The sequence below is a fragment of the Excalfactoria chinensis genome, chromosome 7 (genome assembly GCF_039878825.1).
Source record: "Excalfactoria chinensis isolate bCotChi1 chromosome 7, bCotChi1.hap2, whole genome shotgun sequence".
Classification (NCBI taxonomy): Eukaryota; Metazoa; Chordata; class Aves; order Galliformes; family Phasianidae; genus Excalfactoria; species Excalfactoria chinensis.
In genome coordinates, this window is record NC_092831.1 from 434044 (window position 1) to 455161 (window position 21118).

Consider the following 21118-nt stretch of genomic DNA (forward strand, 5'->3'; position numbering starts at 1 on the left):
TGGAATGTTGTTTGCAGCTGCAGAGGGAGTCATGGAATGGTTGGGTTGGGAAGGTCCTTGAAGGTCACCAAGCTGTAGAATGGTGGGGTTGAGAGGGTCCTGAACAAGTACTGAAGGAAAATCCATGACCAAGAGCAGCAGATGCTTGTTTTGTTCACTTGTTTGTGTCTGTCTGTCTGTCCCATTGCAGATCCTCTATGAGCTCACTGCGACCAGTCAGGTAGAACACAGTGGGCTGCAATAGGCCGGTTTGGAACTGCAGAACTGATTGATTCAGAGAGAAGCGAGGCTGAGGGGAAGCAAACCAGGTGTCCGTGAGTGCTGGGTGGGTGAATGGGAACCTGCTTTGGCAGGGGGTTGGACTCGATGATCCCTAGAGGTCCCTTCTGACCCCTACAATTCTGTGACTCTGGATGAGTTCATTGCAGGCTTTGTTTCATTATTTTTTTAAATGAACCACAAGTGCTTTGGGTTTTGTGCTGGTGATACCGTGCTGTACTTTGATGTTATGCTGAAAGACTCAAATGGAGATATAATAATAATAGTAAGAACTACATGGAAAGTGGTATTGAATTGGCAGCAGTAGAAATCCATGTACAGCCGGTGGGAAACCGGGCTCCTGGGAATGGCTTTATCCTACAGCAAATACGGCACGTGGAGTGCGCGATGCCTAAAGCTGGCTTAGGGTCCAGCCTGTGCCTGAGACCCCCTTAGAATTTACTTGGTTATGTTAGCAAAGTGATTGGCTTCTGACGATCCCCTTCAGTACTAATGAGGCACTTTACGCCTCATCGAGGTGAAGACCATCCCTGGCAGTTCGTGGCATCTGGGGCAGCTTGTCAGGCTGAAAGGAGAATTTTTCCGAGGCCTTCATTGTGGATTAGATATCGGGATGGTGGAGAAGCGGTGCCGGACCTCATGGCCGTAGGGGCCTTTTCCAACCCGAGCGATTCTGCGACTACGCAGCTGAGCAGTTCGGCCGCTGAGACGCGCCGGTGTCCGCGGAACCGTCTGACGGGCTCCGAGCGGGCAGCGGCCGAACCGCCCCTCCGCGTGCAGCCAGGAACGAACCGCCAGGAACGAACCCATGGCGCGGCGGAGCTCCCCGCTCACTGCCCTCCGTGGAGCGATGCGGGGCCGCCCCTCCCGGCGCTGCCCGCCCCCCGGCCCGACCCGGGCGGGGCCGCCGGCAGCACCTCCCGCGGGCGGGCTCGGCCCGGTGGCCCCGGGGAAGGTGTTGCCGTCGGCCCCTCCCCGCCGCGCTATAGCACGGAGCGGCCGGCGGGACGCGCGGGCTGCAGGCGGCGGCCCCGGCGTGGATGCGCGGCGATGCGGCGGGCGCCGAACTCCGCGCTGCGGGCGGCGCTGCCGCTGCTGGGCGCCGCCGTGTGGCTGTGCGCAGGTAGGGGGCGGCGGGGGGCGGCGGGGGGCGGTGGGGCCGCTCGGGGCCGCTCGGGGCCGTTCGGTGCCCGCGACCCCCCGGCCCGGCACTCGGTGCGCCGTGCCGCTGCCTGGCCGGGGTCAGCGTTGTTTCTCGGGAGGTTAAAGAGCTTAATGCATTTAATTATGATCAACATGTATCCGCTAGAAATAGGTCAGGTGGGATTTACGGGGAATAGCCGGTCCGGCGCTGCTTCCAGCCCACGCTCCCAGGCACTGCCGTCCCTTCCGTTCCAGATCGAGGGGTTCTGATGGGCTGTACCTGCTGCGTCTCTTCCCGTAGGGTGTTAGTGCTCACTTGGAGTTCCCCTGGGGCTCAGAGATAGTGGCGTGCTCCATCCCGTGCCATCCCACCCCATCCCCACCAACAGAGCGGTGTGCTGCTCTGCCCTCTCCCAAGCAGCTGCTTCCCTCACAGCACTATGGGGTGTTCATTCTATCTGTTCTTTCCTTTAAAAGCTGACCCTGGGTCTCAGCTGCTGGCTTATGGGGTGGCATTTATCTTTAAAGCGCAGCAGCACAGCGTGCAGAACAGATCTGAGTTACTCTGCTGGGCTCTCTGCAGTTTGCTTTGCTCTCACTGTTTCCACAGTGGGAGTTTCTTGGTGTGATGCTCAGATTGCTGCCAGAAAAGTGGCTACAGCCCCAGCTGATGGGAAGGGCCAAAGCCTCTCATATCCAAGAGTCTGTGTGATCCCTCCTGGGAGGGAGGAGTTGGCTCTATCGTTGTATTCAACCATCTCGCATGGCTTTGTTCTCTTGGGTTGCTATGGGTTTGTTCTCTGTTCTTCCCACCCTGCTGGTTGTCTGTCTCTTCAGCGAGGCTGAGCACCACACCAGGCACTGCAGGGTCCTGAGGAGCTCTCACTGCATCTCAGTACTTGGGAACGTTTGTAGGGTTAAGAGGAGAAGGGTTTTGCTGCAGACATGGGGAGCTGTCCCACTGTTCTTGTTTGCATCCCTTGGGTGGACTTGCTTGAAATTGGGGCTTATTCTCAGGACTGTGTTGGGTTGCTGTTTGGGTTCTGTTGGTTCAACCCTTTGCTCCACCACCTTTGCTGTGCATCTCCTCAGGGCCGGTGGTCCCTTCAGTGCTGCTGGCAGTGCCGGAGGGGCAGTGGGGTGAGGAGTGGGGGCTGCGCAGTGCCGCCTGGGGGCTCACCTGGCACACAATGTCAGCAGCGTCTCCCATTGCTTGAGAGACTCCTGGGACACGCTGTACATCCAGGAGAGGTGGATCCCTGCTCTGAACAGGTTACAGCTGAAAACTGCCGAACGGGGATAAATGCACGCAAACAGCATAGAACAGAACTCCTGCAATGCAATAAGTGCAGTGCTAGAATCCATACAACCAAACTTCACCTCTTTGTCTTTCCTCTACTGCAAAACACGCAGCTATTGATGACAGCAGCTGTGGAGGTGTCCCGTGACAGGTTCTGTAGTGCAGTTTGTTGTGGAATGTGGAAATGCCAAAGGCAGAAAGCACCCCCTGTACTGTGGTAGCAAAGCAGTGGTACCCCTTTGCTGGAGGATTTAATGTTCTGTGCCAGGTATGGCTGTGCTGCTCTTCTCACGGCTGTGAGAGCTGATGCTCTTTTCCATCGCTTTTACAAAAGGAAAACTTTAACAGTGGGGGAAAAAATGGTTTATGAAAGCAGTGGAAATGCTGAGTGCTTGCTGGTCAGTGAGCTGGGCTGTGCTGAGTGCCAGTCCTGGTGCTGGGAGTGCTGGCTGGGCTGTGGGGAGCAGTCAGACGGGCGGCTGTGGGTGCGATACAGTGGGGCACAGCGTGGGGTGGGTTCAGGGCCTCAGCAGACACTGTGGATGGCTGTCCAGGGCTCAGACTGAACTGGTGTGGGCGACTGTCCCAGGTTATGTATGGGTCAGTGTGGATGGCTGTCCCAGGTTATGTATGGGTCAGTGTGGATGGCTGTCCCAGGTTATGTATGGGTCAGTGTGGATGGCTGTCCCAGGTTATGTATGGGTCAGTGTGGATGGCTGTCCCAGCCTCAGTCCAGACCCATGCTCTGCCTGAGGAGCACTCGGTACCACCGGGGGTTACAGGGCAGTGACGTGGAAGTGTGAGCAGGGGGCAGATAACAGGGATGAGCTGCTTGGGTAATAACTCCATCCCAGGGCAGAAATGCCGCTTCCCCCCTCACAGCTCTCTGCTGTCAGGCTCTGAGCTGCCCTTCGCTGGCTCTGCCCTGCAGAGAGCAAAGTCCGAGCTGGAGGCCGAGGAGGCAGCACCCTGTGCTGGATGTGGCTCCTGAAGTGATCTTCTCCAGCAAGGACGATCTTTGCACGTTCTGTTCTTCTTACACAGGTGGCATTTTACCTCCCTGTTGTTGGTTCATCTTCAGTTCAGCAGTGGCAAGAATAAGTAACATGCATTGAATTGGATTGCAGACAGCCTGGGCAGGATGCAGAACCCACACCCCACTGCCTCCTCCGTCAGCATGTGGGCTCTATGGAATGGGGCAAAACTGCAGGCAGTAACAGAGATATTTCAGGTTTCCAAGTGTTGATCTGAAATACTTTGCTCTTCCTGTAGTAGTCTAATGAGTTTTTTGACTCATTTGTCTAATGACTTCTTAGAATGCACTGATGCTTCATAGGATAGGAAATGGTGGCCTTAAGTTGCACTAGGGGAGGGTTATGGTGGGTATGAGGGATGATTCCTCCTCCAAAGAGCAGCCAGGCATTGCACAGCTGCCCAGGGAGTGGGGGTCACCATCCCTAGGCTGTCCCAGAGCCGTGGGGATGTGGCACTGAGGGACGTGGGCAGTGGGCATGGGGGGTGGGTGGGGTTGGGTGGACTTCCAGCCTTTATAACTCTGCGGTTCTATGATTCATCCTAAGGGGTGAAGGTAAGACCTACACCTAATGCTGTTGGGGAAAGGGACTGATCCCATTCATCTTCTCAATGTGAGCCACGGTTTCTTTATAAGACTCCACAGAGCTGCCCAATTCTGAGCTGGTCTCACCCCCGTTCCTGCTCTGTGCTTTTCAGGCTCTGTGCCCATTGCAACATGCCACCCGTGTCTGGCCCAGTGCCGGCAGTGGTTCCCTGCTCCTCCTAATGGGGATGGGGACATTGTGCAGCATGGCTGCCCCTGGGCCACCCCTACCACGGCAGCAGCAGACACGGGGCCCACTGCCACATGCAGCTGCACGTGGCTGTTGGATGCTCTGCACAGCTGCTCGTGGCCCTGCATGAGAGGAACAGGATGGCCACATGTAAAGGTGAGAGCGGCTCTGCCTCACGGCAGCACGTTTCTTTGCACATAATCAGTGTCTGCGCTCAGATTTTGTTTTGGAGCACTCTGCTGCCTGGTGGGTGCAGTCAGGATCTGCTCACCGTTGTGGATAGTGCCAGATTACGACGTAATGGAGGATTACGGCCGTGCTAATCTGCATCGTGAGGAGTCTGCACTACATGCAGAGCTCACAGGAGGCAGCAAGTTCCCTCCTCCTGTAGCTCCAGCCCATAGTTTGTGCCACACTGCCAGTCAGACTATGCCACATGTGCTCCATTCTTTCCATTTAACTTCCAAACCTGCACTGCATATCTCTGCTTGCTTTAACTGTTTGCTCTGTCCTTAAGCCGCTGTCTGAACTCGTGTTCTTCCATCTGTTGCAATTCCTTTTGCAAGAACAGCTACAAGATCTGGTTTAGTGGTTTGCTGTAGCTACGGTAATGGGACAGTTGAACTAGATGATCTTGCAGGACCTTTCCAACCTTGTGGTTCTGTGATTCTATGAATGGAAGAAAAAAAACACCCCTAACAATGCTGAAGCCCAGAGCACCCATTCCACACAGTCTCTCTACCTAGGAGTTGCTTTCCTTGTGAGTTTGGCACTGTCAACCCACCCGCTGCCCCTCCTGGCACTGTGGCCCCTCTGGGTAAGAGGCTGTGCAGCCCCAGGGCCCACCCCATCCCTGTGTGGGGCTGTGGGGCTGTGGGAGGGCTGCATGTGGGGCCAGAGGCTGCTGGATGCCTGGCGTAGCTCCATGGGGCCGCAGGATTTCGCTTGTCCTCTTTCTCCTGATTTCTCAACAAGTGAATGCAATGTGTTAAGGGAAATGTTGCTATGCTTGAGTAAATAACAGAGTTGTTCTTGTTACTGCATTAAGATTGCCTTGTTTTGAAATCTGGGAATGCGTTTTCCTGCTGCCCCTTTGATCCTTTTCTTTTAAGCCCTCCTTGTCCATCAGCCCTCCTCTTCTGCACAGTGGGGCATTGGTGGCTGCAGGAGCACCGGGCAGCACTGCATGCCGGCTGTAGGAGCACTGGGCAGCATTGCATGCCGGCTGCAGCAGCACTGTGCAGCAGCTGAGGGGCTGCTCTGTGAAGTGGGTCGGGGTGCTGGCAGTGGGCACTGTAAGGGCCAGAGCAGAGCTGGAGGGAGCTGCTGGAGGGGGGTTTATCTGGGGGCCGAACACCTCCAGTTTCAGAGGCAGTGGTGTTGTGTTGGGGCTGTACTGACAGTTTGTGCCCGTGAACTTCTTGTTCTGTGTGGTGTAATGGTGTCTTGCAGAAAGAGCTCTGCAGGGAGAAGCCCTGATTTCAGTGGTGGGCAGTGAATTGGATGGGTTGGTTTCAAGCCAAACATTCAGAATGAATAGCAAAAATGGACGTGTGCTCTTCAGCAGAGCACTGTGAGCACAGCAGCAGGAAATGACGACCTTCACACGGCAGTGCTCCGCTCTCCCTGCAGTGAGGCTGGCTGCTGGACATCGTGTCTGTGAGCTCCAGCCCCTGGCCATGAACAGGCTCCAGGTGGAAGGGTGAAGCCCTTCATTTGGGCAATAATTGATGGCTCCAGCTTGGTCAGAGCGGGCTCACAGGGCTCCGGGGCGCCCTTCTCTCCCCCTGCATTCATCTGAAGCCACCCACGGAGTGTCAGGATATAGATAAAACAGTTATCTACTGTGAATGGCATTGGAAAGACCATTTCCTATTTTATTTTTAGCCCCGAGAAGGTGAGAGTGAGCAGCATAATGGCACATCTGAATCACTGAAGACCCTGCAGCAGCCATTTGTTCTCATTTCCTCAAGTAATGCTTTTGTTTTGCAGCATCCCTGACGAAGTGTTTTCCCTCCTGAGGTTGCTGGCTCTCAGCCTTGCCCACCCCAGGACCATGACGATGTATCTCAGGGCAGTTCACTGTGTGGCTGTGCTTGCTCCTTGCACAGAGCTGCAGGTGCACCCTGCCTGCTTGTGGGAGGGATAAACACGGACATATGGTGCCATGGAAGTTTGTGGGGCCGAGCTGAGGATAAACACCACAAGCTGTTCCTTGTAGCATGGGATGAAGATTTCTGTAAAGACAACAAATGTTGTGGCACTGACGGAAATCGGATCCGTGGTGATGTCTGTCAGGGCTTGCTCTGCCTTGGCTGCCTTCCTCCTCACATGTGGGTATGGGATGCATTAGGTTACACAGAGGGGTGTGCACGCTCTGCATTCATCTCCTGCTGGCTGGGTGTGATGGCACAGCCTGGTGGAGCTCCCAGCTTGGTCAGGTGGTGCCCTGCAGTGTGTGTGGGGCTGTGCTGCCTTCCTGAGCGTGCCTTAGCGATGGAACGGTGCTCTTCTGGCCCTGATGGCCATCCTAGGTTTGAATCACCTCGTGATCTGGCTTTGTAGATGTCATCTTTAAGTAAAATAAATAGTGCTCTGCAGCCTGCCCCGGTTCCCAGAGCAACAGGATGGGTGCAGGGATAAGGCTTTTTTATTCCGTGCAGACCCAGGTTGTGTCACAGAGCAGAGTTCCACCTTGCAGGTACCCGGGGAGTGTGTGCAGAAGGCATCCCACAAGCCCACGGTGGGGCAGGGCAGGTGCGCAGGATGCTGCAGGATGCTGCAGGAGCTCTGCCCACCCCATCCTCACAGAACCGTGTGTTCCAGGGCTCCAGTGCGTGTGCCAGCTGTGCGAGCACACCAACTTCACCTGCCAGACGGAGGGGGCGTGCTGGGCCTCGGTCATGCTGACCAACGGCAAGGAGGAGGTGATCAAATCCTGCGTGTCCCTCCCGGAGCTCAACGCCCAGGTCTTCTGCCACAGCTCCAAGAACATCACCAAGACCGAGTGCTGCTACACCGACTTCTGCAATAACATCACCCTCCGCCTGCCCATAGGTACGTGCTGTGGCACTCGGGTGCCTGTGTTGGTGTGGGCAGAGCATGGCTGGGCGGTGCTCTGGGGGCTGGCAGCTGAACTGAAGCTGGTGGGGGGGGGGAGTGGGTATGTCTGTCATTGCTGGGGGGAGTCCTTGTGTGTCAGCAAGCAGGTAGGTTTGCCTGTAGCTTCTGGTTTGTGCAGTGCAGGGGGCGGCCCGTGGGGCAGCCTTACTGGGAGCTCAATCGGTGTCAGCGATCCCTGCCCAGCAGACGGGGGGCGTGAATGGAATTCCTGCCTCCAGGGGATGGAGGAGCTGAGTGCACCACACAGAGCTGGAGCCTGCCGTGCTCACAGCTGAGCAATGGAGTTGGTTTGGTCCTTTACAAAATGCATGTTTGCACTGGTTTTAGATTTAATTGCTGGTAAAATACTTCACCCTTCTTTGTGTCTAATCCAAGCTTTACAATAAGCCGTCAAATACTCAGATTTATCACATGACACCTTTTTATGTACTTAGAGCAGTGAGAGATCTTACAGGTAAGAAAGATGAGGATTAATGTGTAATTTACAGTTACAATTTGCACTCAAGCTGCTGTCATTAGCAGTATTGTGAAAGCACTCCATTAATGCTTAGCAGAATGAAATGCTCCCGTAGCACCGTTCTATCCGTGAGCTATAGGCAGGTGGCCACAGGGAAGGGTGGGAGGGGTGCTGTGAATCTCATCCGTGGGGATGAGCTGTGGCTGCTGCTCATGGCTAAGGGTTGTTCAGGCACACATCTGACAACAGAAGGGAGATGCCAGTGGTAGCTGAGCTCCAGAAATGCAGAAACGTAGAATCCTGGGAGCTGGAAGGGACCTCTGAGGGCCATTGAGTCCAACTCCCCTGCAGTGCACAGGGATACCACAGCTAAGTCAGGTTGCCCAAGGCCTGCTCCAGCCTCATCTTGAAAGTCTCCAGGGATGGGGTTCTACCCCATCACTGGGCAACCTCTTCCAGTGCCTCCCCACCCTCACCATAAAAGACTTTTTCCTTATATCTAACCTCAGCTTGGGGCCATTTCCCCTTGTTCTGTCACCACTGACCCTACTGAAGTGTCTGTTCCTTCTTTCCTGTCTCTCCCCTTTAGATGCTGTCAGGCTGCTCTCAGGTCACCTTGCTGCCTTCTCTTCTCCATCTGCACAGCCCCAGCTCTCAGCCTGTCCTCATAGGAGAGGTGTTCCATTCTGTGGATAATGATATTCCATTAAATTTACCTGTGTGAAAATGCCTCAAGACACCAAAACCTTTATCTGTGCATCCCATTCACCTAAGTGTCAGCATTCACAAAGTTGGCCGCTGCTGTATGAGAGCTTTTACAAGTTTCACGTTATAAAATGTGAACCTTGTAAAACTGGCATTAATTGTCTGTTATTGAGCAGGATGACAACACTTCACTTTGCTTTCCCAGCACTAACTTGGTCAAGAAGCGTCTGGATATGGAGCTAGGAGATCTGGTTTAGTGGTTTGTTGTAGGTATGGTAAAGGGAGGACAGTTGGACTAAATGATCTTATAGGTCCTTTCCAACCTTGTGATTCTATGATTCTATGATAAGAACAGAGTTAGGAGGAAGCTGCAGATGGTGAGTGAAGAGGCTTCCCAGTAACTACCCAGAATGCAGTGATGGATAAGAGCAGGGAGGATGGAGAGTGGAGCAAAAAGAGAAGAGGCTGGGAAATATTGTGGTGTATTTTCCTCCCGTCCGTGTGGCAGCTTTGGCTCCTCGGGGTGGATGAGTTTGGGACCCAGTGCTGGAGTGCAGCGCTGGCAGTGTGTGTTACTGCAGGTTGTGTTGTGTTGCAGCAGCTTCACCCAGTTGGCCACGTTCTGCTTTGTTTTCCGATGAATGCATTTTGGTCTGCAGCAGCCTGGCCGTCAGGATGGGGTCAGGACTGGAAAAAGCAGGACGAGGAGGAGCTGCTGTGCCCAGCTCCCACCCGCGCCCAGTGCCTGTACTCACTCCCTCCTCACATCCACGCAGCTCAGTGCTGTAGCACCGCCGCAGCCCTTGGGATGATCTTGGGATGGTCGCCCTGAGAACGCCCTGCAGGCGGTGCTGCAGCCTTTGTGGCCGCTCCGTGCCGCCCCGCACTGCTGCTCGCTGCGCGCACCTCCCCCGTCCCACATTCGTGTCCTCTGCGGGGATTTGTAGGAGCGTTGGAAGGGACGGGGGGGACGGGGGCAGGGAAGCAGCAATTTAGATAATGCGCGTGTTTATCTCACAGCTGTAACCCTGATGGCTTTCCTTGACCCTCCGCACCTTCAGCAGCCCTTCCCCAGCTGTTTTCTGGATATCCCCAAAGTCTGCAGTCATGGAATTCTGCATGAAGTGTGATGTATTTCCTTCCAGCATGGGGAAGAATTGGGGTTTCTTTTTCTATTCTTTTGTTTCTTTTTCTTTATTTTTTTTTTTTTTCCCCCATCTCTGAGTAATTTGGTAACTGAAATATGACGAGTTTTGTGCTTGTAGAAGCCTTAAGGCGGCATGTCAAAAGCCAGGCAGGCTCTGTGTGTGAGAATGTCTTTTCCATGGGAGGGAAGAGAACCATCCTTCTTTTCTCCTGCCTCAAAGCGCTCCTGTTTACACCACTTGGAAGAGAGCTGCACCACATTGGGAAACTGCTGGAGATTGCCAGATGTTCTATTTTTGTTTCATACATGACAACACATCTGCAGGGCCTATTCCCAACCAGTAAGTCAACAATACATTAGAAATGAGCTTGCGACATGTTGTGATTAATGGTGTTGATTTTAGTGCTTTAGGTAGTCATGAGAGATTTTCTCATTTCCCAAAGAGCTGAGCGTTGCACAATGCTGTAAACATTACCACACTTATTTGGTGATTTGGTCCTGAATTGCTGCTGTACGGCATGTGCTGTGTGGTTTGTGCTGGCACTGTTTGTCCCCTCCGGGATGTGGTTTTGCTGGGACAGCCCCAGCTGTGAGCCCAGGGGTGGGGATGTGCCTGCAGGAGCTGCTCTGTGGGGTCAGTGCTGGGGGGTGCAGCAGAAACCGCAGTGCTGGTAATTCCCCAGCCTCCTATGTGTGCTCTGTGCAGGCCTGGCCACGCCTGGAGTGGTTGCCACCAGCCTTGGTCTCCACTCTGTCATCCCTACCAGTGCTGGGGGGGGCTGCCGTAGGCTCCAGCTGCTCCTCCCAGCAGCCTTCCCTGGGCAGTGGGCCTCTGTGTCCCACCGGAGCTCAGTGCAGACCCCAAGCTGTTCTGGGTACCCCAGCACTCCAGTCCCTCCCCTTCTGTGCCCAAGCCCCCCGACCTGCAGCAGCATCTCAGAGCAGATGTGTAAGTGTTGCTGAAGTTCATTTCATCCCAAGCAGCTGTTGCTGCTTAGGTTGTGGAGTTGTTTGCATCCCTGGTGCTGGATGTCAGCCTTGTGAGCGGATGTGTCTGAATCTTGCTTCCGCCTTGTGGTCACCTCAGTGAGCCCCCAGAATGGCCACGTGTGTCTGTGCCTGAGTCCTCCTGTGCCTCTGAGAGAGGAGAAGTGCCAGGAGAGGGATGAGTGGCAGCAGTGGGTGTGTGTAGTGGTGCAAAGTGGCAGAGGTAAGAGGATAGAGGACAACGGCTGGTGAAGTAAAGCCCCGTCTGGCAGCAGCAGTTGTGTGCATGTGGTGGGGACACGGATGGAGCAGTGGGCAGTGTCCCACCAGCACCGCTGCTCAGCCTGTGCAACCTGCCTGTGCATCCCAGCAGCACGGCTGTGCAGCCTGCCATGTGCGTGGCACCCACACGTGGTGGTGCTCAGGGAGTGCAGCAGCTGGGGCCGATGCTTTGCAGTATCACTGCCTGCAAGGCTTCCAGCAGATAAGTGGCATTGCCCCTGGGCTGTGGGAGCTGGGGGGTGTGCATGGCAGGGTGTGCATGGCAGGGCGTGCATGGCAGGGTGTGCATGGCAGGGCGTGCATGGCAGGGCGTGTATGGCAGGGTGTGCATGGCAGGCTCAGGAGGCCATGGATGGAAGGACCCCATGCTGTGTGTAGCTGCTGGCTTGGTGCACTTCACACCTTCCTGAGCGTTTTCCTTTGGATGCTGTTTGCACCGCCTTAAGGACAAACAAGTTTTATGTTTTGGGCGTTTTCTGCTGTGCTGTTTTTCAGCAGTTGGTGGAAGGAACTGATGCTTTAAAGGGTCTTCTTGTACATGTTTATTTACCAGCTCCCACCACTTGGAAGCACCTGTGCCTGCACAGCTTCCCTTGGAAAAGCTCCTGGGAAGACGAGGCGACTTTAGTTTTCAGAGCGATTTGAACTGCACTTTGTGAACAGACACAGACCTGCTGTTAACACTCGGTTTCCTTTCCTCCCTTGGCCAAAGCTGGGTAGAAGGAAGAAGACAGCTCTGCACAGCTGATCTTGGTCCTGGCACCTCTGCATTGCCGAGGGCACATCTTGGCACTGTGCTGTGCTCTGGGGTGAAACTGCTGCTGGTGTCACTGCACCTGGAGGAACGTAACCTTCAGTGCTGGGATGGAGAGCTCTGCTGCCTTCCTCCTCCTCCTCCTCCTCCATCACACAGAGCAATGTTGGGTCTCTGTAGCACCCTGAGAGCCCTGCTGCCCCCAGAACTGCTGTGGGCACACTGCTGAGTGCTCTCTGGATGGAGAGAGGCTCTTGGTGTTATATAGCTGCTTCAGGGCTGACTCTGTGGGGTGTGAGGTGCATGGTTCCCCAGCCTTTGATAGCCTGTGGTCCACTGTGAGGTACTTGTGCTTCAGTGTGTTTTGATTCTGAGTGGTTGGTTATTTATTTTTTGTTTATTTATTTAGATTATTCACAACTCCTTGGGCCTTAGGAGTCTGTGTATGGGTGTGCAGTCCCTTAGTGATGTGTTCCTGCAGCCTCTTGCTCTGTGCTATCCCATATAATTTTAAAGCAGAAAGTGGTGTAGGACAGTTCCATTTCCTAACCCTTGTAAAATACAGCTTTGTGAGTTTTTAAAGTGTTCTGTCTCAAGAATCCTGTTACTGCCTCATTGGCTAGATCTATGCGTGTCCCACCCCCATTAGGCGTTAGGGAGGCAGCTTCTCCAAGGCTCTGTGTTTGGCTGGGCTGGCACTGAGAAATCCATGCATAAACCCAAAGGAGCAGGCAGGGCTCTGTGCACGTGGGCTGTGAGCCCAGCAGCACCGCAGCATCGGGTCACGGCACAGCTCAGCCCTCAGCAGTCCCTCATTGACCGTCTGTTTCTCCCACCTCTTCCCTTGTCTCTCCCTAAAGCCTCCGAGTCCCCCAGTCGTGCTGCCGTGGGTCCCGTGGTGCTGGCGGTGGCGGTGGCCGTGCCCATCTGCGTCCTGTCCCTGGTGGCAGTGCTGGCTGCCTGCACCTGTCAGGGCCGACGCTGTGCCCGGGGCAGGACGAAGCCACCCAACGTGGAGGAGCCGCTCTCTGAGTGCAACCTGGTCAGCTCGGGCAAGACACTCAAGGACCTCATTTATGACATGACGACGTCTGGCTCTGGCTCTGGTATGTGGGTGTCTGTGTGTGCTGCGTCTCCAACCCACCGGCATCTGTCCTGCATCTGGGTGCTTCCAGCATCCTCCCCAAGGCACCAGGATACCATTACTGCACGCGCTTCTTTGGTGCAGAATCCCAGCCTTTGTAATGTTTCCCCCTTCTCGTACCCTGCCTGCTCTGCTGTTACTGAGAATGTGCTAAGTCAGTGAATGGCAAATCCCCATGTTCCAGTTCATCTCCTTGGTGGCACATCTGGTGTGTGTGGCCCAATCTGCTGTAACTAGCATCCTTGTTTAGCTGAAAAAATGCACATATTGTACTGAATCTTATTAATAGGTGAAAAATATGTTAGGGTGCTGAGTCTAGCTGGCCGTATTTTCCATGACTGACTGAGGCATGGCCCAGTGGGAATCCAGGAGCACATGCAGAGCTCCATGTGCATGAAAATGCCACAGAGGTCTGAGGAGTACACATCAGAGAACAAGTGCAGGTTGGATGTTATTAATTCTGATGGTTTTTGCAATCCCAGCAGACAAGGGCAGAGCTGCTGCCATTGGGAGGACAGAGAGCGGGTATGTGTGCTCCAAGAGAGGAAAATGTTGGTATTTCATAGCCCTGGGGATCTGGCCCATCTCTGAGAGGTGAACGTCACACAGAGCAGCCGTGTGGCCCCGCTGTGTGTGCCCTGTGCTGCCGGGCAGGGTAGTGTGGGCTGCACTGGGTGCAGCGTGGCCTCGGCTGCCTGATGTCCAGCAGAGGACAACGTGCTCCACCTGGAAAGTGAAATACAAAACTTGATCTGGGGAAATGTAGCTCTCTGCCGATTCATTGGAAGACCTCAGACTTCGGCCTTGGAAAGCTGCGGGTGAACCGTTCCACCGATGCTGTGCTTTCTTTCTGAACCAGGCTTACCTCTGCTCGTACAGAGAACCATCGCCAGGACCATCGTGCTGCAGGAGATCGTCGGGAAGGGCCGCTTCGGAGAAGTGTGGCGTGGGAAGTGGTGTGGGGAGGACGTGGCTGTGAAGATCTTCTCCTCGAGAGACGAGCGGTCCTGGTTCCGGGAGGCAGAGATTTACCAGACGGTTATGCTGAGACATGAGAACATCCTGGGCTTTATTGCTGCTGATAACAAGGGTACGATGGTGTTTCCTCATTCCATCTCACAACTGAAGGCTGGCTGGGAAGCAGACTGACATCACACATCTGCCTGGGATGGGCTCTGGGTCTGGGGGTGGTCTGTGTGCTGGGGTGGGTGCTGCCCAAAGGGCACGGAGGGCTCCTCTGTCTGCCTTCTCTTCAGCCACAGCCACATCTCCTCGCTTCCTTTCGACAGACAACGGGACCTGGACCCAGCTGTGGCTCGTCTCTGAGTACCACGAGCAGGGCTCCCTATTTGACTACCTGAACAGGGGCACAGTGACAGCGGAGGGCATGGTGAGGCTGGCACTGTCCATCGCCAGCGGCCTGGCACACCTGCACATGGAGATTGTGGGCACGCAGGGTGAGCGCTCCTCCTCTTCCTCCTGATCCTAAACCTGTGTTAAGGGACTGCAGTGCTGCTGGTAGAAATGTGTATTGCTTAGCTGGCAGCAGAGCATTCTGATGCTGTTGCAGTGCAAGAAACACTCCTAGCATAAGTGTACGTGGTACAGTGCAAACAGAAGATAGGAAACAGTCATCCCGACTGAGTTTGCAATTCTCTCAGCTTTTGAAATGCAGATTTTCTGAGCTTCAGCACTGTTTTTTGGGGGGCAGCCCGGACAGACCCTTCCTTGCCAGTCAGACACAAAGATCTGCTCTGTAATTGGACAAAGCTCTCCGCTGTTACGTGATGGCTCAGCAGTGCTGGTCAGGCTCTCCCAGGCACTCCTGGCCTGCTCCAGCCACCATAAGTGAGTGTCTGTACGAGCAGCTGTCGGATGGTGCACCGATGAGCAGTTCCCTAAGTGACTTTGGGGTGGGAATGTTGCAGTTCTGTTCCTGAAATACAAATATTTGAACAAAAAATGCCCTCAAGGTCTCGCTGCTGTTGTTTTTTAATTGGACAGCGTTAAGCGGAACTTTACTTGGAATGGAATCGACTGTCATGTCTTTTACAAGGAATGGCACCAAAGCTGATTGCAGTTGTTTTTGTTTTGCTTGCTCATTACGATACAATCTGCTTTGTGGCCATCAGAACAGCCGGCGCTCTCCTTCCCATGAACAGGCAAACCGGCGATTGCTCACAGGGACCTGAAGTCCAAGAACATCCTGGTGAAGAGGAACGAGAGCTGTGCCATCGCAGACCTGGGGCTGGCAGTGAAGCACGACTCTGTGCTCAACACCATCGACATCCCCCAGAACCCGCGGGTGGGGACAAGGAGGTACGGGTGCAGCAGGAGGGGGCAGGAGGCAGACAGCCCAGGGCAGGAGGTGGGGGGATGTGAGGGCACTTCCCAGCCAACCATTTGGCCGTGGTGCGATTCTGTGACCTGTGTCCCCTTTAAAGGTACATGGCTCCTGAGATACTGGATGACACGATGAACACCAGCATCTTTGAGTCTTTCAAGCGTGCGGACATCTACTCTCTTGGGCTGGTGTACTGGGAGATAGCACGGAGGTGTTGTGCTGGAGGTGAGCTGTCTGCACTTGGTGTTTTGCAATCTGGACTGCTTTTATCCCAAATGAGCACAGAGCAATTAAAGGAGCTGTGTCCCTGGCCCTGCACTCTCAATTATCTTGGCAGGATGTGGAGGTGGAAATAAATCTGTTGCTGAGCATTTGTTCTCCACTGGGAAATGAGGTGGCTACAAAAGTTGCTCAGTTCCTTCTTGTTGCCCATGAAAACATCAGCCATGTTTTTATCCCGGAGCAGCTTGTGACGTGTCTGCTGCATCTCTCTAGGGATCACTGAGGAGTACCAGCTGCCTTACTACGACGTCGTGCCTTCCGATCCCTCGATAGAAGATATGAGAAGGGTGGTTTGTGAGCAGAAGCTCAGACCAAATATTCCAAACCAGTGGCAAAGCTGTGAGGTAAGAGCAGTTCTTTGGGAAACTTCTCTAGCTGCAGACAGAGTTGCTCGGTGAGGCAGAGGGCAGTCAGCTTGGGTTTTAGTGAATGGCGTGGCTGTTACGCTGCTGTTTCAGAGGGCTGTATCTGATGTCCCAGAGTTCTGTGGCACTCAGTTCTCCCCTGTTCCCATGGCACTTTGCAGGCACTGCGGGTGATGGGCCGGATCATGCGGGAGTGCTGGTACGCCAATGGGGCTGCACGGCTCACTGCTCTGCGCATCAAGAAGACCATTTCACAGCTCTGTGTGCAGGAAGACTCCAAAACCTAACGGCTGTGGGCAGGAGGAGGAGGGCACTGCGGCCTGCTGTCCAAATGTTGATGTGATGTTATTTTTCTTTTTGGTCTACCTCACCTGACGCAGGCTGGTATTTAAGTGCCTGGAACAGAGCGCTGCCATCTGGCTTCACAGCTGGCCACTGGAAGGGGCTCATTTTGACCCACAGCTCTTGCTCTGTACAGCAAGCTGCTGGTTGGGCTGCCTGAGGAAGATGGGATGCGAGGCAGAAAGGAGCTTTAAACACGTTGGTGTAAATGTACCTTTTCCTATTGTGCTTTCTACCCTTGTCAAGCCCAGTGTACTGCAGATTGCTGGGACTGCTTAAAGCGTGTCTGTAGGAGAAAGCACACACTTCATCCTCAAACCCAGCAAAAGACCAAACTTCATCAAGCTTTTTGTTGCTTTGATGCAGGGATCTGAAAAGGGGCTGTCAGTAAAATGCATTTTTAGATGCTGTATTTGTCATTACCTAAGCAAATAAGGCAAAAAAGGTTTTAAACTGAGACAGGGGAGGTTTAGGTTGGATCTTAGGAGGAAGTTTTTCCCCCAGAGGGTGGTGACGCACTGAACAGGTTGCCCAAGGAGGCTGTGGATGCCCCATCCCTGCAGGCATTCAAGGCCAGGCTGGATGTGGCTCTGGGCAGCCTGGGCTGCTGGTTAGTGACCTGCACACAGCAGGGGTTGGAGCTGGATGAGCACTGTGGACCTTTGCAACACAGGCCATGCTGGGATTCTATGGAAATTCCACTGAGCATAAATATTGCGAACAAAAGCCTTTGTTGGTTGTTGTTTTTTTTTAAACTTTTATTAGTTGTCTCAGTTCCACAGGCAGTATTACAGTTGGGAATTGAAGCTGTTTTGTTCTTTTCATCTGAGCTGAGTGTATCGACCAATGGCTGATTGATTTTTTTTACTAGGAAAGACAGTGCAGGCAATAATTTTCTGGTGAAAACATAGGGATGGAATGGGAGAAATTCTACTGAAGCTGAGAAAGTGTGTATTTTTAAGCAGCTTCTTAGAAGTCTCTGAGACTTCTGCCCCACTCCACGGCCCGTGTGTCTGGGTACAGTGCTCTCGTGCTTTTGATTGCCAATGCTACACCTTGTGCAACAATCTTGTTTCTGCAGGTGTTTCTAAATCCAGGAGGTCAGAGAAGCTAAATGTCCCCAAGTAGTGAAGGTCTGCAGAATCCTGGAGTAACAGCGCAGCTCTGTGGAAGTGAGATTTGGGCTAATTATGTCCTTAAGTTCAATATTTGTCATGAAACCTCTTGAACAGGGGCTGCTGTGTGCAGGAATGGGCTGAACTTCTGATGGGCAGGGTGATCAGTGTTATCAATGTTCAGTGTTTCCTTCTGATGCACAAACGAGGATTTTATGGACTCCCATGGATGCTAATTGCCCCATAAATGGGATGTAGTGAAATGTGTCCCCTTGAAGAACTTCTATGTGATTCTTCTTGTGTTGAGCAGCACAAATCTTTGCCTTGTTTGATGGTCTGTTTGCTGAATGGTGAGAGTACTTCTACCGGATTGCCAGTAGAATTTGCCTAGCTTGTTTCTGAGGTGTAACCATAGTTTTTTAATAGTATATAACATAGTTTTTATGAAAACTATGTTAACTGTAACTTAACAGACTGGAGGTGAACATAAGGGAGCCAGATGGCCGATGTTACTTGTAAGCTTTACCCTCCCTTTAAAAACACAACAAAACATTTGTCACCCTTTCCCTCCGTGTAAAGACTCTGTTTAAAAACAGAGGTTATACTCCGTTACTTCTTTGCTCCTTACGGAGCCCTGGGCTTAAGAGAGAGCTCACTATCTCTGCTACTAACCTGCACTTAAAGCTCAGACTCTTCAGCTCCCGGGATGCTTCAGACCTGTGGATGCTGGAGGCTGCTCATCGCCCAGCCCATCTAACCCAATATTCTCATCTGGGGGAGTTACTGTATCTATTCTTCAGTTTACTAATAGTAAAAACCTACAGTGTCATGTGCAGAACGTGAACCGAAAGGGAGAGTTAATTAACTAACATTTTCCCAGGCACCTCGTTTATTTCATGTCTCCTTAAGTCTTCCCCATGAAGTACCCCACGAGAAACTCAACCTGTAATCTCTTTTGCACTTTGCTATTTTGCACTCCATTGGACTCATTCCCTCACGTAACCCCAAACCAAATCCCATCGCACACCACTTATGTCTGTTGGGAAGTGGGGAGGCACTGCTCTGCGTGCTCAGAACCTTTTATGGGCACATGGGAGGAAAGCAGGCAGAGGTACAGTGCATTTCTGCAGGACGTAAGGCACGTGCAATATGTTGTAACCAAAGGCTCTGAATGTATTTTTGGCACAAATAGACTGAATGTATTTTGAATGTAGCTACCACCTTTGTGTCTAAGTCTGTTGTGGGTTTTTCAGTCCCCGGAGAGAACTGTGTAGTGTTTTGCCAGCCTCAAAAAGCAGCTCGAGTTGTCTGTTCTATACAGAAGCATTCATATTTTACCTGGAAGGACTGCGATCTTTTAGGATGTAGTGATGAAATTCAACCCGCACCTTGTGAGATTCCCAATCCTGTGAACATTGCAGCAAGTTCTTCTTGAAACTGTTGCTAAAGTTGCTGCTGGATGTAAATAATTTGTTGAGATGCTGTATTTTGTACGCGTATTTTACAGGCCAATATACTCAGAAAGGTGCGGAGATTTTAATAAATTGAGCACACACTGCTGTGGTGTTGCCATGAAGTGCAGAGCTCTGTTTGTTGTCTGTGCTGGGAGGGCAATGGGGAGGGCTAAGGTGTCCATAGGAAGCCATGGGGCTGTGTTCCCAAAGGACAGAAGGCTGAGGGGTCTGAGCAGTGCTGACCCACATCTGAAGGGTGGGGGTGGGGGGATGGGGCTGGGCTCTGTTCTGCAGTGCCCAGAGCCAGGACAAGGGGCACCAGGCACACAGTGGAGCCCAGGAAGGTCCCTCTGACTGTGAGGGAGAACTCGTGTGCTGTGTGGGTGGTGGAGCCCTGGCACAGCTGCCCAGAGAACCGTAACCTGGGAATTTAAGTTGGGCTGTGCTCAGTTTAAAGATATGCTGGCACAAAGTCCAGCACTACAAAGCCATACTGAGATGTTCACAACTGTTGCAGAATTCTGTGGGCTTCTCTTGTTTTCTTGCAGTCAGCACCATGTTACCGGCAACTGCTTGTGAGTTCTGTCCTTCTGCAGGTGCTGCAGGGAGCTCAGGTAAGTGTGCTGCTGTGCTTTGGAAGCAGTCTGCCTCAGGGATGCTCTGGCTGCAGGCACACTGCTGCCAGGAGGTGTGCTGTGCATGCTTTGAGGTTGGCAGCAGCTGCATGGAGCTCACCAGCACATGCTGCTCTCCGTGGGAGAGCCCAGCACCCGCTGGCACAACAGCAGGATGCCAGGAGATCTCCTGGAGGAGGAGGTGCTCAGGGATGCTCAGTGCTCTTTGGGTCCAGAGGAGCCCAGGCTGATGCTCGGTGTGTTTGTGTCCAGGACAACCAACTGCACTGGAGTGACTGCTGCACACTGGTGTTGAGGTGCTGGCTCTGTGCTCCCCGGGATACGGGGCCATGTGATGCTGAGAACGGATGCCTCCTGCCTTCCTTTTGTCTGGTAAGGAGTGTGGGCACAGCCCTGGATCTGGGAGGCAGGGGACCATGGTGGCACATGGCACAATCTGCTCCTGGGGGCATTCCCACCACTTCCTGAGTGTTCCAGAACTGGGTTAGTGCTGAGCCCGGGCACAGGCCATGCTGGGATGCTAACTGCTGTTCAGCTCCCCTTGGAGAGCTGCAGCTGGTGTTTCAGTCTCAGAGATCTGAACGCAGAGCAGTGGTAAACCCAACATATCTGTGACGCAGCGTGTGGTACATAAAGGTTTTGATTTGCAATGGAAATTATTGTTGCAGTTTGAAGATGTCAGCAGTGGCATGAAGGGCAGTGTGCACACCTGCGCTACTGCGTGCATGGAGCTTGCATGTGGAAGGAGCAGTGCATGCCAGAATGCCTGCTGAGCTCCTGCAGACATTGACTGCAGCGCTGGGCTCACAGCCATGGCATAGCATGGGTCTGCTTGCAACCAGCTGGGGCTGCTGGAAGCCAAATCCCTGTTTGGTTCTTTCCTGGGACAGAACGGGCTGCAGGAACTCAGGATGTATGTGAGTGTAGGAGAGACACGTGGGCACTCCATAAAGAAATCAAAGGGAGGAAAAATAGAAAACACACAAATAACCAAACGCCAAACCGCCCCCACCAGGAGGCGGCACTGCTATCCTCCCTCATTGCATCCCACTGCATCGTTGTTGTTTGGAAGCAGTTGCACTGCAGCGCTGTGCCCGGCCTGCCTCAGGCTGGGGACTGACCTTTCTGGGAGCCCGGAAACGGAGGATCACATTTGAAGGTTCTGTCACTTAATATTAAAGAATGCACTTCCGATGTTGCTGGCATTAATACCATTGTGACTGTAGGATCCAGCATCCCCTGGAAGCTGTGCTGGGAGTGCACGTAACAGAAATTAAGGATATTGTTTCTTTTGTTGATTGCTTGTTTTTGGTTTCTTTTCCCTTGAAATATCTTTGTAAGGTTTTTCCTTACAGCCTTCCAAAGCTTTGCAAAGGGCTTAAGGTGTTCTTGCAATGGTTTCATAAACCCGTGTTCCAGAGCTGCTGAGTCGTTCTGCCAACGCACGATTCC

The 21118-nt window shown here is 53.2% G+C and overlaps 1 protein-coding gene across 1 annotated transcript; it reads left to right on the plus strand.

Moving 5' to 3' along the window:
- The first annotated feature begins 1269 nt into the window (after window positions 1-1269).
- On the plus strand, window positions 1270-16983 carry ACVR1C (activin A receptor type 1C). The gene is made up of 9 exons (XM_072341706.1): window positions 1270-1402; window positions 7357-7587; window positions 12846-13091; window positions 13989-14219; window positions 14419-14586; window positions 15292-15448; window positions 15574-15698; window positions 15969-16099; window positions 16282-16983. The coding sequence occupies exons 1-9, from the start codon at window positions 1330-1332 to the stop codon at window positions 16405-16407; spliced, it is 1488 nt and encodes a 495-aa protein (XP_072197807.1). The 5' UTR covers window positions 1270-1329; the 3' UTR covers window positions 16408-16983.
- Window positions 16984-21118: the final 4135 nt, after the last annotated feature.